At 44.7% G+C, this 13232-nt stretch overlaps 1 protein-coding gene across 2 annotated transcripts; it reads right to left on the bottom strand.

Annotated features, from left to right (window-relative positions):
• Nucleotides 1-992: 992 nt before the first annotated feature.
• On the bottom strand, nucleotides 993-11816 carry TMEM219 (transmembrane protein 219). Of its 2 annotated transcripts, XM_065893504.1 has the most exons (6): nucleotides 11736-11816; nucleotides 10497-10695; nucleotides 10214-10403; nucleotides 3746-3975; nucleotides 2132-2301; nucleotides 993-1092 (listed from the first exon to the last, which is right to left on the bottom strand). In XM_065893504.1, exons 2-5 carry the CDS (start codon nucleotides 10659-10661, stop codon nucleotides 2164-2166), a joined length of 723 nt encoding a protein of 240 aa, XP_065749576.1. In that variant the 5' UTR covers nucleotides 10662-10695; nucleotides 11736-11816; the 3' UTR covers nucleotides 993-1092; nucleotides 2132-2163. The 2 variants fall into 2 exon arrangements, with proteins under 2 accessions (XP_065749576.1, XP_065749575.1); XM_065893503.1 differs by lacking the exon at nucleotides 11736-11816 and having other exon boundaries at nucleotides 10497-11384.
• Between the last annotated feature and the right edge of the window lie 1416 nt (nucleotides 11817-13232).

Genomic DNA, 13232 nt, shown 5'->3' with positions numbered 1-13232 from the left:
TGAGCCCCAGGTCTTCGGCCACCGACAGGGGGCCTACCCCGAGGACGTCCGACCGCACGGCCCCTCTCACGCCGGGGTCCGAGGGTGACAGCCCCCACTCCCGCCCCGGCCCCCTCCCTTTCCCCTTCTCTTTCTCGAGGACAGCTGAAAGACTGTAGCTAAGGGCGGTCCCCGTGCCCTCTCCCCCTCTCCTTTTCTCAGTCTCAGCCTCTCCGCACCACAGCCCCGGTCTCGTCCCAGTCTCCCTCTCCCTCTTCCTCCCAATTCCAAGATGGAGACCGGGCGGGAGCGCGCAGGCGCGGTACGGACGCCGGGCCAAGGGGGCGGGGCCCCAAAGGAAACAGCCCCGCCCCTCTCTCCTTAAGGATGCGGCCAGAGAGCTGGGCAGCAACCCAGCCAGAGTGCGCGCGCGCCCCGCCACGCGGACCCTGGGTGGGAGGAGGTGGGGAGCAGGGCTAGTCTTGCAGAAGGAGGAGCCCAGCGCGCTGTCCGACTGGTGGTGGAAAGGGCTGCAGCGCATGCGCTCGCCCCGCCTTAGCGCGGAGCCCGAGCTTGTTGCTAGGGGAAGCTTTGAGGGGGCGCGGGTGGAAGGAAATAAGAAGCCGTGATCTGCGCCTGCGTGCAGGGTAGAGGTTGGGAGGGGTAAGGGAAGACTGCTGCTGGGCGCGGAAAAGGCGGGAAAACGGACTGTCCTGGTTAGTAACTATCCAGCCTGGTCGTGGGCTCCCAAGTTCGAGGAATCTTTGCTGAGAAAACTCAATCTGTCATATCCCTTCAGGAGGCTGAGGCCCTTCACGGCAGCATGACCTGCACAAGGTCACAATGCATTTATGTCAAAGCATTTCCACGACCATACCCAAGATCTGCAGTAACCTTATGCCCTATACCAACCCAAACTAAAGAGTCAACAAGGAAAAATCCCCTAAACCTCCCGAGACTCTCTACCTTAAAATTCCCACCTCAATCCAATCCCCAATAAACACCCTGGGAAACACTGGGCAAAAAAACCTTTTATTTCCCCCACATTCCAGCTCTCCACTTTTGTAATATCTCTTCCAACTCAGAATCAAGGCCCAAGAAGTTGATTCACACCTGGAGAGAAACAAAATAAAAAAACAGGGCAGGTCAGAGGGCCTTTGGAGGAAGCTCTGGTATGGCTGCAGAAATTGGGGAAGGAGCAGAGGAAGTGACAACTAGAGATAGGTACAGGCACTTATTCCAACTGAGATGGCCTCAGGATCCCAGGATCTGCCAGGAGCCAGAAAGCCTTCCTTTCCCAGTCTGCTCAGATCTAAGAAAGGCTAAGAGGGTTCCACCTTTTCCCAACCCAAGTAGGTGGTTGGAGCAGTCAGGCCTAGCCCTAAGCAATATAAGCAAAGTTGATCTTGAGGGTCCAGCTCCTCTGGTCAGCACCTTCCCTGGGTCTGAGCTGTTTCCTCTTCTCCCACAGTTATTTCCTAGGGCACAGCAGCCAGCTGAAGCTGAGAACAGTTTAAGAGCTGGGTGCACAATATATGACTCTTGAATTATATGAGACTCAACTGAAAGGGTGAGATTTTTTTAAAGAACTTTTTTTTTTTTTTAACCTTAATGAGCTGATGGACTAACCAGTTAGCCAATATGTCCTACCCCCACTTTGGAGGCTGTGTCCCTGCAAAGATCCTGCTAGCAGAATCAACTTTTCTAATGCAATGATGGCTAATGTAAAAGATCAGGTGCATATGAAGTGCTTGGGCACATAGTGTGTGTCCAGTAAAAGGGCATCATCAATCCTTTTGAGCAGTTCAAGATGAATTTTACAAAATTTGCATCATAAAACTGGGTATCAGAATTTCAGGACAAAAGCAAGACAAACATGCTTCATATCCAGGACACATCATCAAATTTGAACCCCCTTAATTCACTGCTGTTGCCAAAAAGCTTGGATGTGAACTACAGCTATGGATGAATCTTAAAATCAGAATGTTAACTGAAAGAAGTCAGTCGCAAAAGAATATGTATGATTCCACATATATAAAGTACAAAAATAAGTAAAACCAAACCATATTGTTTAGGAAAAGCTCTGTCTCAGTTACAACTGCCACTCACACCCCATCCCCTATTCCCACAGGACTGAATCAGAGAACCTTACCTGAGAACGAGACGGGAACTAGGCCAGTGCCCTCAGAACCGGGTTCTAGACCAGTGGGACTCCCGGCGTGGGTGGAAGCACACAGCAGTGAGACAGCAGAGAAGGCCACAGAAGAGAAGCAGGAAGGAGCCCAAAATCAGCAGCCTAGAGCCACACAGAGCCAGCTCCTCCTAGGGGTGGGGACAGGAAGGGGAGGAGGAATGATGGAGAGAGAAGGGACTGTGGAGAATCTTCCCTTGGGAAGATATCTTAGATACCCCCAGCCCAAGGGCTATAGAGAGAAGCCTCCATGGGGGAGAGGGCTCTCCACATCCAGGGAGCAACTAAAATTGGGAAAATTCTATTCTTATTTTCATGCAAGCTAACATTTGTCTCAATGGTCTACAAACCGCTTTCTTGCCCAAACATTTAAACTGAACCCCTATAATGACTCCAGGAGATAGGAAAGTTCACTATTGTCTACATTTTGGAATGTGCAAGCAGGGCCAGGTCTGGAAACCAAGGTCTCTGATTCCAAGCTCCCAGGTCATGCTCCTCACCAGGGTCTTTGCAAATGTGAGGGAACAGTATGAAGCAGCCTCCTAACTGGTCTCTCTCCTACACCTAGCCAGTCTTGTCCACCCAGCACCAGTGACTCCCATGGCCTGCAGTATCAAGTCACAGCATCTTAGCCAGGCCTCACGGTGCCTCATGACCTGGCCCCTGCATCTCTTTTGTCTCTTCCTCTATGTCATGCCTAAGCCCTCGTCGTGGAGTGCTCCTGAAGCCTGAACACTTTTCAATCCCTAGGCCTGTACTCATGCTGGTCCCTTTGCCTGGAATGTATCTCCCCTCTCCTGAACCGCCTCTACTGCATTCCTGCCCATGTCTTCCTCATTCTTCAAGGATCATCCTGACAGAGCAGAATGAGCCTGGGACTTGGAAGTCAGAAGGCTGTAAGTTGCAATCCTGGCTCTGCCACTTAACCAGTTGTGTGGCCTGGGGCAATTCACTCCCTCTAAGTCTGTTTCCTCATCTGTAAAATGAGATAATAACAGCTACCTCATAACAGCCTTAAAAAGGCTATTTTAAGATCAAATGAGGTAATGAAACTGAAAGCACTTAGTAAGGTATAAACTATCCTAAACAATTCCCTTTCTTAAATGCCACCTTCTTGGTGAAGCACTCTCCATAAACGTTCAAGTCAGAGTTAATTGGTCCTTAACTCTGTTTGAATAACACTTTGCTCACACCCCAATGATAGCAATTAGCCCATTCTGCCTCTTATTACAGCTTCTGAATTCCTTTGAGGTGAAGATCATGTTTTATTGTATCTATAGACAATTGTTAATAGTAATAGCTGTCATTTATCCAATCTCTATTATGTACCAGGCGCTTTACATTCATTCTCATTTATCCTTATTTGTTGGTATTAGGAGACAGCATCATGTTTCCTATTTTACAGCTGAGGAAGCTGAGTTTCAGAGAGGCCCACATGCTTGCTCAAGGTCACAGAACCTGAGGCAGGATTATAAAGCCTGTGCTTTCCTACTAGGTAAAATTGCGTCCAGAAGCCATCAAGACACAGCATTCAGCATGGCAGTTTATGAAACCCCAACAATCTGAGGCTCTTACGGAGGTGAGCAACTTGGTGAGCACAAGACCTTCGTGGCTCCAGACACTGACACACTCCTCAGCCATCCTAGGGCTCAGGGTGGCATTTCCTGCTCCCTCTTCCGAGCAGGACATGGGTGGCTGGCTGGAGGGCAGGATTCCTGGAGCAGCACTAAAATACAGGCAGGTTCCTGGGGTCCTTTCTGTGGTCACCCTGGCTGTAATGAGGACCAGCTCTCCTGCAGAAGATCCTATGAGAGGCACAGGGGAGGAGACGGAAGAAAATGTAGGGTGGGATGGGAGTCATCAATCTTTAGACAGCTAGTCACTTATGTAGGCTTCCTACTATACCAGGTATTTTGGCATTGATTCTATTCAGTAAAGTCCTCTAATACCATCATTTGCATCACTGAGAAATGAAAATAGCTGTGTACCGATATAAATAAAAATTAATTTAAATTAGCTCACAATCAATAAAACAATCATACCAATACTTGGAAAGCTGCAGCAAAACTGGGGTAAATACACATTGCTGATGTCAATTTGTATAAACTAGTTCGTTCTTTTTAAGAAAGCAGTTTTCCACTACTACTCAAATCCATTAAAAGGTTCACATACCATTTCAAATTAGTGGGAAAAGGATGGCCTACTCAGTCAATGGCCTTGGGACAATTTCCATTTGGGAAAAAAAAGTCAGACTCTTGCCTCACACTATAAAGTCCAGATGTATTAAAGACCTATGCAAATAGACTAAAACAAAACAAAACAAAAACCTAAGCAAGTATTAAAACAAAATACAAATATTTTCTAACTTTAAAGTGGGAAAGAAAGGCCTTCCAAAAAAAGACACAAAACCTAAAAGACCGAGTAGAGGACAAGAGCAATAAATTTCATTAAAAACTAAGAGCAATGAAAGATAAGTTCTATCTTATCTTAAACTATACAATGAAAGATAAGTTAAAAAAAAAAGTCACAGAATGGCTGAAAATACCTATAACATATTTAATTGGCAAAAGGGTTTACTATCCAGAATGTATAAAGATCTTCTAAAAAAATTCAGAAGATAAAGACAAATAACTTAAAAGAAAAATAAGTAAAGGATATGAATAGGAAATTCAGAGAAGACATGAAAATGGCCAATAAACCTATAAGAAGATGCTCAACCTCACTAGCAATCAGGAGAAAGTAAATTTAAAACAATCAGGTAATTCCTTAGACCATTAAATTGGTAAAAATTAAAAAGACTGACAATAACAAGAGTTGTTGAAATGTGGAGAAATGGGCGCTCTCCACTGGTGACACTTTTAGAAGACAATTTGGCTGTTTCTGTTGCAGTTTTACTATCTATTTATTTATTTTATTATTATTATTTTTTTGCGGTATGCAGGCCTCTCACTGTCGTGGCCTCTCCTGTTGCAGAGCACAGGCTCTGGACACGCAGGCTCAGCGGCCATGGCTCACGGGCCCAGCCACTCCGCGGCACGTGGGATCCTCCCGGACCGGGGCACGAACCTGTGTCCCCTGCATCGGCAGGCAGACTCTCAACCACTGTGCCACCAGGGAAGCCCCCTGTTGCAATTTTAAATGAAGACAGAGAAGGACTAAGAGGATGCCCACCAAACTGTGGACTCTGCAGAGAAGGTAAGGAGGACTTTTACATTTGCTTTGTACACTTCTCTGTAGTCTGAATCCACAATAAAATGAATTTGTGTATTTAGAAAAAAAGGTCCATACTCTCTGACTCAGTAATACCACTTGCAGAAACTAATCCTAAGAAAAAGATTCAAAAGAAAAGTGCAAAGTATACCAAATGTTTTTTGTGTTTTCATAAAAAATACCAGAAAATAATAAAAATGTTTATCAATAAAGAAAGCATTAATAAATGATGGCCTAACCAATTAACAGATCAATTTACATCCGTTAAAATAATAATGTTCTGGCCATTCAGTAATACAAAAAACACGATGTCATAAAGTGAAAAAAGAAATACAAACCGGTATATACATTATAATTGCAACTGAGAAACATACATGTAAAATTCTGTAAGAGGATTCCCCTTTCTTCTATGTTCCCCTGATCGAATCTGTCACCAAATCCTGTCCATCCCACACTTCTGTCGACTCTCTCAAATCAGTCCCCCTTCTTTCACACCACTGTCTTAGCTCAGATAAGTCACCTTTTTATCGCAACCACCTCCTAACTGGTCTTTGTGCATCTGGACACATTCTTTCCCGGCAGTCAGCCAATAGAGTATGATCTTTTAAAAAGAATAATAACAAAATTCTATTTTCCTGATCAAACTCTTTGAGTTAGCCAAATGTCCTGGATAAAGCCCAATTACCTTGGCTTGGCACAAGGGACTCTCCATGGGATTCTGCCTGCTTCTTCAGACCCATCTCCTGCCACTCATTCTACACTCCTTCCCCTGCACCAGTCAAACTGAACCCCTGGAAGTTCCTAAATGTGCCATCATAATCCCATCTGCATGCCTTTGCATATGCTCTTCCCTCTGGCTGGAAGGGCACATTGCTAAGCCTCCCTCAAGCCTCAGCTCAAGCCCCATATCCTTGGAAAAGCCTGTCTTCACCATCCCTGCTTGATGGACTTATGAGTACTCTCACTGTACCTTGTATTCTACTGCACACACTCAAAGGTATTTACTTCTGTTCACATCTGTATCCTTGCTAGATTGTGAGTGACTTGTGGTAAGGATCCACATCTTACCAGATCTCTGTATTCCCCATGCTTGGTACATAGTAGGTGCTCAACAATTACTGATTAGATGACGCAGTCATATGTGATTACTTTTTACTTGGTCCAAAAACCTTTGATGTTATTACTTTGTTTCTAACCATGAAGAAGCAGAAACTGACAAGCTGATCCTAAAATTAATATAGAAGTTCAAGGGATCTGGAATAACCAAAACAATCTTAAAAAAAAAAAAAAGAACAAAGCTGGAGAATTCACATTTTCTAATTTCAAAACTTACTACAAAGCTACAGTGATCAAAACAGTGTTGTACTAGCATAAGCATAGACATGGATCAGTGGAATAGAACTGAGAGTCCAGAAATAAACCCATATGTCTATGGTCGATTGCTTTTCAGTAAGAGTGCAAAGGCTATTCAATGAGGAAAGAATAGTCTTCTCAACAAAACGTGCTGGGACAAATGAATAGTACCTGCAAATGAATAAACCTGGACTCCATCCTCATACCATACACAAAAAAATTAACTCAAAATGGATCACAAACCTAACTGGAAGAGCTAAAACTATAAAATTCTTAGAAGAAAATACAGGAAAACCTATATTTAGTGACTTTGGGTTAGGCAAGTCTTCATAGATATAGTACTAAAATCACAAGCAATGATAACAAAAAAATAGATAAACTGGACTTCATCTAAATTAAAAATGTTTGTGCTTCAAAGCACACCATCAACAAAGTGAAAAGACAACGCAGAGAATGGGAGAGAAAATCTGCAAATCATACATCAGGTAAGAGGCCTGGATCTAGAAAGCATAAAAAAAACTCCTAAAACTCAATAATTAAAAGAAAAATTATTCGATTTTTAAAATGGGCAAAGATTCTGAATATACATTTCTCCGAAGAAGATATACAAATGGCCAATAAGCACATGAAAAAATGTTCAATATCATTAGTTATCAAGAAAATGCAAATCAAATGATGCAACCGATAAGGGCTTTTTCCAAAATATACAAACAGCTCACACAACTCAAACCAAAAAACAAACAACACAATCGAAAAATGGGCAGAAGATCTAAATAGACATTTCTCCAAAGAAGACATAAAGATGGCCAATATGCACATCAAAAGATGCTTATCATTGCTAATTATTAGAGAAATGTAAATCGAAACTACAATGAGGTGGTTACCACCTCACACCATTCAGAGTAGCCATGATTAAAAAGTCTACAAATAACAAATGCTGGAGGAGGTGTGGAGAAAAGGGAACACTCCTACACTGTTGGTGGGAATGTAAATTGGTGCAGCCACTATGGAAAACAGTATGGAGGGTCCATAAAAAACTAAAAATAGAGTTGCCATATGACCCAGCAATCCCACTCCTGGGCAGCATATATCCAGCCAAACCATAATTCAAAAAGATACATGCACCCCTATGTTCATAGCAGCACTATTCACAATAGCCAAGACATGGAAACAAACTAAATACTACTCAGCCATAAAAAAGAATGAAATAATGCCATTTTTCAGCGACATGGATGGACCTAGAGATTATCACACCAAGTGAAGTAAGTCAGAAAGAGAAAGACAAATACCATATGATATCACTTATACGTGGAATCTAAAATACAACACAAATGAACATATCTACGAAACAGAAACAGACTCACAGATATAAAGCAGAGACTTGTGGTTTCCAAGGGGAAGGGGGGGTTGGGGAGGGAAGGATTGGGAGTTTGGGATTAGCAGATGCAAACTACACTATTATATATAGGATGGATAAACAATAAGATCCTACTGTATAGCACAGGGCACTATATTCAATATTCTGTGATAAACCATAATGGAAAAGAACATGAAAAAGAATATATATATGTATAACTGAATCACTTTGCTGTACAGCAGAAATTAACGCAACATTGTAAATCAACTATATTTCAATATAATTAAAGAAAATGCAAATTAGAACCTTAGTTAGATATCACTTCACACTGACTAGGACAGCTGTAGTCAAGAAAACAGGAAATAACCAGTGTTGGTGAGGATGTGAAGAAATTAGAACTCTCATACACTGCTGGTAGGAATATAAAACGGTACAGCCACTTTGGAAAACAGTCTGGCAGTTCCTTAAAAGATTAAACATAGGGACTTCCCTGGTGGCACAGTGGTTAAGAATCTGCCTGCCAATGCAACACAGGTTCGATCCCTGGTCCGGGAAGATCCCCCATGCCGCAGAGTAACTAAGCCCATGCGCCACAACTACTGAGCCTGCGTGCCTAGAGCCCGTGCTCCTCAACAAGAGAAGCCACCGCAATGAGAAGCCCGCGCGCCACAATGAAGAGTAGTCCCTGCTCGCTGCAACTAGAGAAAGCCCACGTGCAGCAACGAAGACCCAATGCAGCCAAAAATTAATTAATTAATTAATTAATTAATTAAAAAAAAGATTAAACACAGAGTTACCATATGACCCAGAAATTCCACTCCTAGGTACATACCCAAAAGAAATGAAAACATATGGTAATGCGATAACTTGTACATGAGTGTTCAGAGCAGCATCATTCATAATGGACAAGAAGTGGAAACAATCCAAATGTCAATCAACTGATGAACAGATAAATAAAATGTGGAATACGTGTATAGTGAATGCTCTTCAGCAATAAAAGTAAATGAAGTACTAACATATTATACAACATGGATGAGCCTTGAAAACATTATGCTAAGTGAAAGAAAAGACCACATATTATATGAAATGTCTGGAATAGGCAAATCTGCAGAGACAGAAAGTAGTTACTCATTGCCTAGGGCTGGAAGGTTAGGAGAAAAAGGGAAGTGCATGCTAATGGGAACAGGATTTCTTTGTCAGGTAATGAAAATGGTCTAGAATTGACAGTGGTGCCGGTTGTACACTTTTGTGAATATAAAAAAGCCGTTCACTTGTACATTTTAAACAGGTGTACTTCATGGCATGTGAGTCTTACCTCAATAAAGCTATTACATTTTTTACATAAAAAGAACAGGAGAAATTGTCCTGAGTCTATATAATCAGACACATTCCTTTTCTCTTGCTCTCTGATCACACACACGTACACTTGGCAATACAGAGACCTACTCTCACCTGCCAATATGCGTATGTGTGCCTACACACACATACACCTATTGACTCATAGGAGAATCTTAGAACAATCGTGTTGGAAAGGACCTCAGAAGTCTAAGAATTCCACCTTTCTCTCCTCCTTCTTCATCTCCACATTTTTTAGATAAGGAACTTGAGGCCAAATCTCACACAGGAATTAATGGCACCCTCTGACTCACTCTCACTCTTCATCTTCCCAGAAGACTCTAAGCAATTTGGGAATGGAGGATGTCTGATTTTTCTGGATCCTTCATAGCACATAGAGCTGTGCTAAGCACATAACAGGCACTAAAGACACTAGTTTAAATAAACAGAACATGTTTCTCTGATATCCCTGAGGAAAAAGAAGGTGCCTCTAACAGAAGCCCCAAGGGATGAAGAGGGTTGAGAAAAAACTTTAGGTCAAATCTTGCCCATCTCATCACACCTCCAAGGATAGAATCAAAGAACCTCAAAGTTGGAAGGGGAGAGATGAAGCATTTATAGAGACCCTACACAGTGGGCACTGTGTTCACTGAAAGTATCTAGTCCTATTACAGCAGAAGTGACTAACGCTCAGAGATGTGCCCAAGGTCACCAGGATGGTGAGGTCAGGGGCAGGGCCCACCTCTGAATGTTCTGATATCCAACCCCACAGTCCTCCTTGGTCTCACCTTTCAATCCCATACGACTACCCTGGACCTGGGCTTGGAATGTCTGGGTCTTGTTCCTGTCTCGATCATCTCCGAAGTTCAAGGTGGTCAGTAAGCCCACGACGTGAGACCCACGCCACTTCCCTTTGACTGTCCCATTCATGGGGCACAGGGTCAGCTGGCCAAAAGATCTCAAGAAGGAGACCCAGTCCTGTGTGCAAAAGGAAGGTGGGGAGAGGTGAGAGGAGATCAGCAGCAAGAGCTGGCCTGCAGGGGAAGGATGAGCCGGAGGGTGAGTACTCACCTGAGGGATGTCAGGGCTGCGCAGGCCAGTCTTGTGGGTGAGGAGGAAGCCACCAAGGCCCAGGCCAGAAAGGCCAAGAAGCAGCAAGATCAAAGCGGCACAGACCAGAGGTGGGTGGTGGGCCAGGCAGAGATGCAGGTTGTGCCCTGCCTGGCAGCTGCCCATGGGGAGCAGAGGGGTCTGGGCCTCCAGGGAGAGCCTGCTGGAGGACAGGAAGGGAGACCTGGACGAGAGCCTGCCAGTAAGAAGGCACTTACCCATTTTACTCAAAGGAAGTGAAAGCACCAAGAAGACAAGGGACTTGGCCAAGGCCACACAGCCAGTTAGTGGCAGAGCCAGGACAAGAACCCAAGGCTCTTGACTCCAAGCGTTCATCTCCAGGCACCACTCAATAAATGTTTGCTGCATTTCATTTCTGAAGTAATCAAGGTGGAAGCAGAGCAGAGCACGCTGTACTGGAAAAAGGAACTCGAAAAGGAGAATTCTCAACGGGAGAGATTCAGGAAGCAACTGTTCTGGGGCTAGGGTTTGGCTGAAGAACAGTTCCAGCTGATAGCCCAGACAAGGGAAGCGTCTGATGAAAAAGAACTCCACTTTGGAGCTAAACTCAATTCGAGTCCTCCTCTGCCACTCACTGGCTATGTGAGAAAAATCAGCGAACCTCTGTGAGCTTAAGAATCTGTGAAATGGGAGTTCTAAGAACATCAAGTAGTGAGGACTAAATGGAGCAGATAAAACAGTTTGCATAGTACTTGGCCTTGCAGGAACTGAACAAATGTCCATTTCCTTTCTATTCCTCTGGGTCATATTGATCTTCAAAACCAGATGAAGCAAGGCAAAAAGACTGTGGGGAAAACTGAGGCTCGGGCACTTTAACAAAGGAGTGGTAGGGCCAGGGTCTGAAACCCGTCTCCAGCTTCCAAGTGGAGTGTGCTTTCCCTGGCGAGAAGAGCCTGATGAAAAGGAACATCTGGAAGGCAAGATAAACATATGGGATGGGAGAGAAGGAGGGCTCCAGGGAAATGCAGGTGTCACAAACGCACAGCCCTGGCCCTGCCTCCCGTCCCGGAACATCTGTAAAGGGGTAAAAGGTAGGAAGGAGGAGGGTAGAGCCTGAAGGTCGGCGGCTGTTGGTGCACCTAGGCCTCCCCTCCCCCGCAAAGCCCCTCCAGCAGAAACTCAACACCCATATCCCTTCCCGCTGTAGCAGCGTCGAGTCAGCCCGCCGCTCGCTCTCACCGCTCGCAGCCGGGCGGAGGCCGGCGCCCCCCGCGACGTCACGCGAGGAGCCGCGAAGGGGCGGGGTCCGTGCTCCCACCCCACCCCACCCTCAGTCTGCGGGATTCGCATGCGCAGTGCCCACGCGGGCGGCCGCCTCACCCGTCCTGGTCAGGGTGGGGGCGTACCAAGAGGACATCCAATGCAGGGCCGAAGGGGAAAAATAACACCGCGGGAGGTGAGTAAAAGGGAGAGAGGCAAGGGAACTAACCCTAGAGACGTTGTGAAACTGTTAACTCTCCATCCGGAGAGACCATTGGGGCACTTCAACGAGACTCTCGTCGCAGACTATTTTCTTTTGCTCGTCTCTCACCCGCACCAGTAGCACAGCCCAGCCGCGCCCTGGTTCCGGGTAAGGACTTGGGGTCCGCCCGGGGGCGGGGCTCCGGTCCTAGGACTCTGGCCTTCCGGGCTGGCCTTGGGGTTTGAGTTCCGTTCTTCTCTGCAGTCTAATAGTGTTTAACGTGTACACCTCGCGCTTGGTCCCTGGCTTTTGGCGACTCCTTAATGCATAGCTGCCAGGATCCTACATAGATCTGCATAGATCCTACAGCTGCAAGGCTGCTCAATAGAGACCTCTCATTTCACTTCTGCCCGCATTTTAGAGATGAGAACACGAGGTCCATCTTAACCTGAAATAGCAGGACACGTGGAGCCAAGAACTTTGGGTTTAAATCCTGACTCTGTCCCTGCCCCTACATAAGACATAACCGTGCTCTTCTGGGGACTGAGTTTACTCCTCTGTGAAAGGGGATCATCTTATGTATCTCACTTGTTGGATAGGAAGATTAAGAGGTAAAGTGTGGGAAAACATGAACCCAGTGAGCACACAACCAGCACTGGAAAAATGCTGTTTGAAACATAATCTGAGTATTCAATTCTACTGAGGCTTTCTTAAAGCAGAGACCATATCCTTCTATACAACCACCCAAAATCCTCTCGTATATGGTCAAATGATATTCAACAAGGGTACCAAGACCATTCAGTGGAGAAAAGCTTGTCTTTGCAACAAATGGTGTTAGGAAAACTGGATATCCACGTGCAAAAGAATGAAGTTATTAAACTCTTACTTTACACCCTATGCAAAAGTTAATTCAAAATGCATGGAAGGGGACTTCCCTGGCGGTCCAGTGGGTAAGATTCCTGGCTTCCACTGCTGGGGGCACCAGTTCCATCCCTGGTCAGGGAACTAAGATCCTAAATGCCGCATGGCCAAAAAAACAACCAAACAAAAAAAACCCCCAAATTCATGGAAGAACTAAATGTCAGAGCTGAAACTATACAACTGTTAGAAAGAAACATGGGAAAGCTTCATGATGTTGGATTTGGCAGTGATTTCTTTTTTTTTGATTTCTTGAAAATGACACCAAAAGCACAGACAGCAAAAGAAAAAAAATAAACTGGACTACATCAAAGTTTAAAACTTCTGTGCATGAAAAGATGCAACAGAGTGAAAAG

Source organism: Phocoena phocoena, chromosome 15 (assembly GCF_963924675.1).
Source record: "Phocoena phocoena chromosome 15, mPhoPho1.1, whole genome shotgun sequence".
Lineage (NCBI taxonomy): Eukaryota > Metazoa > Chordata > Mammalia > Artiodactyla > Phocoenidae > Phocoena > Phocoena phocoena.
The sequence above is the reverse complement of the archived record's forward strand: the minus strand, read 5'-3'. Positions and strand labels throughout refer to the sequence as shown.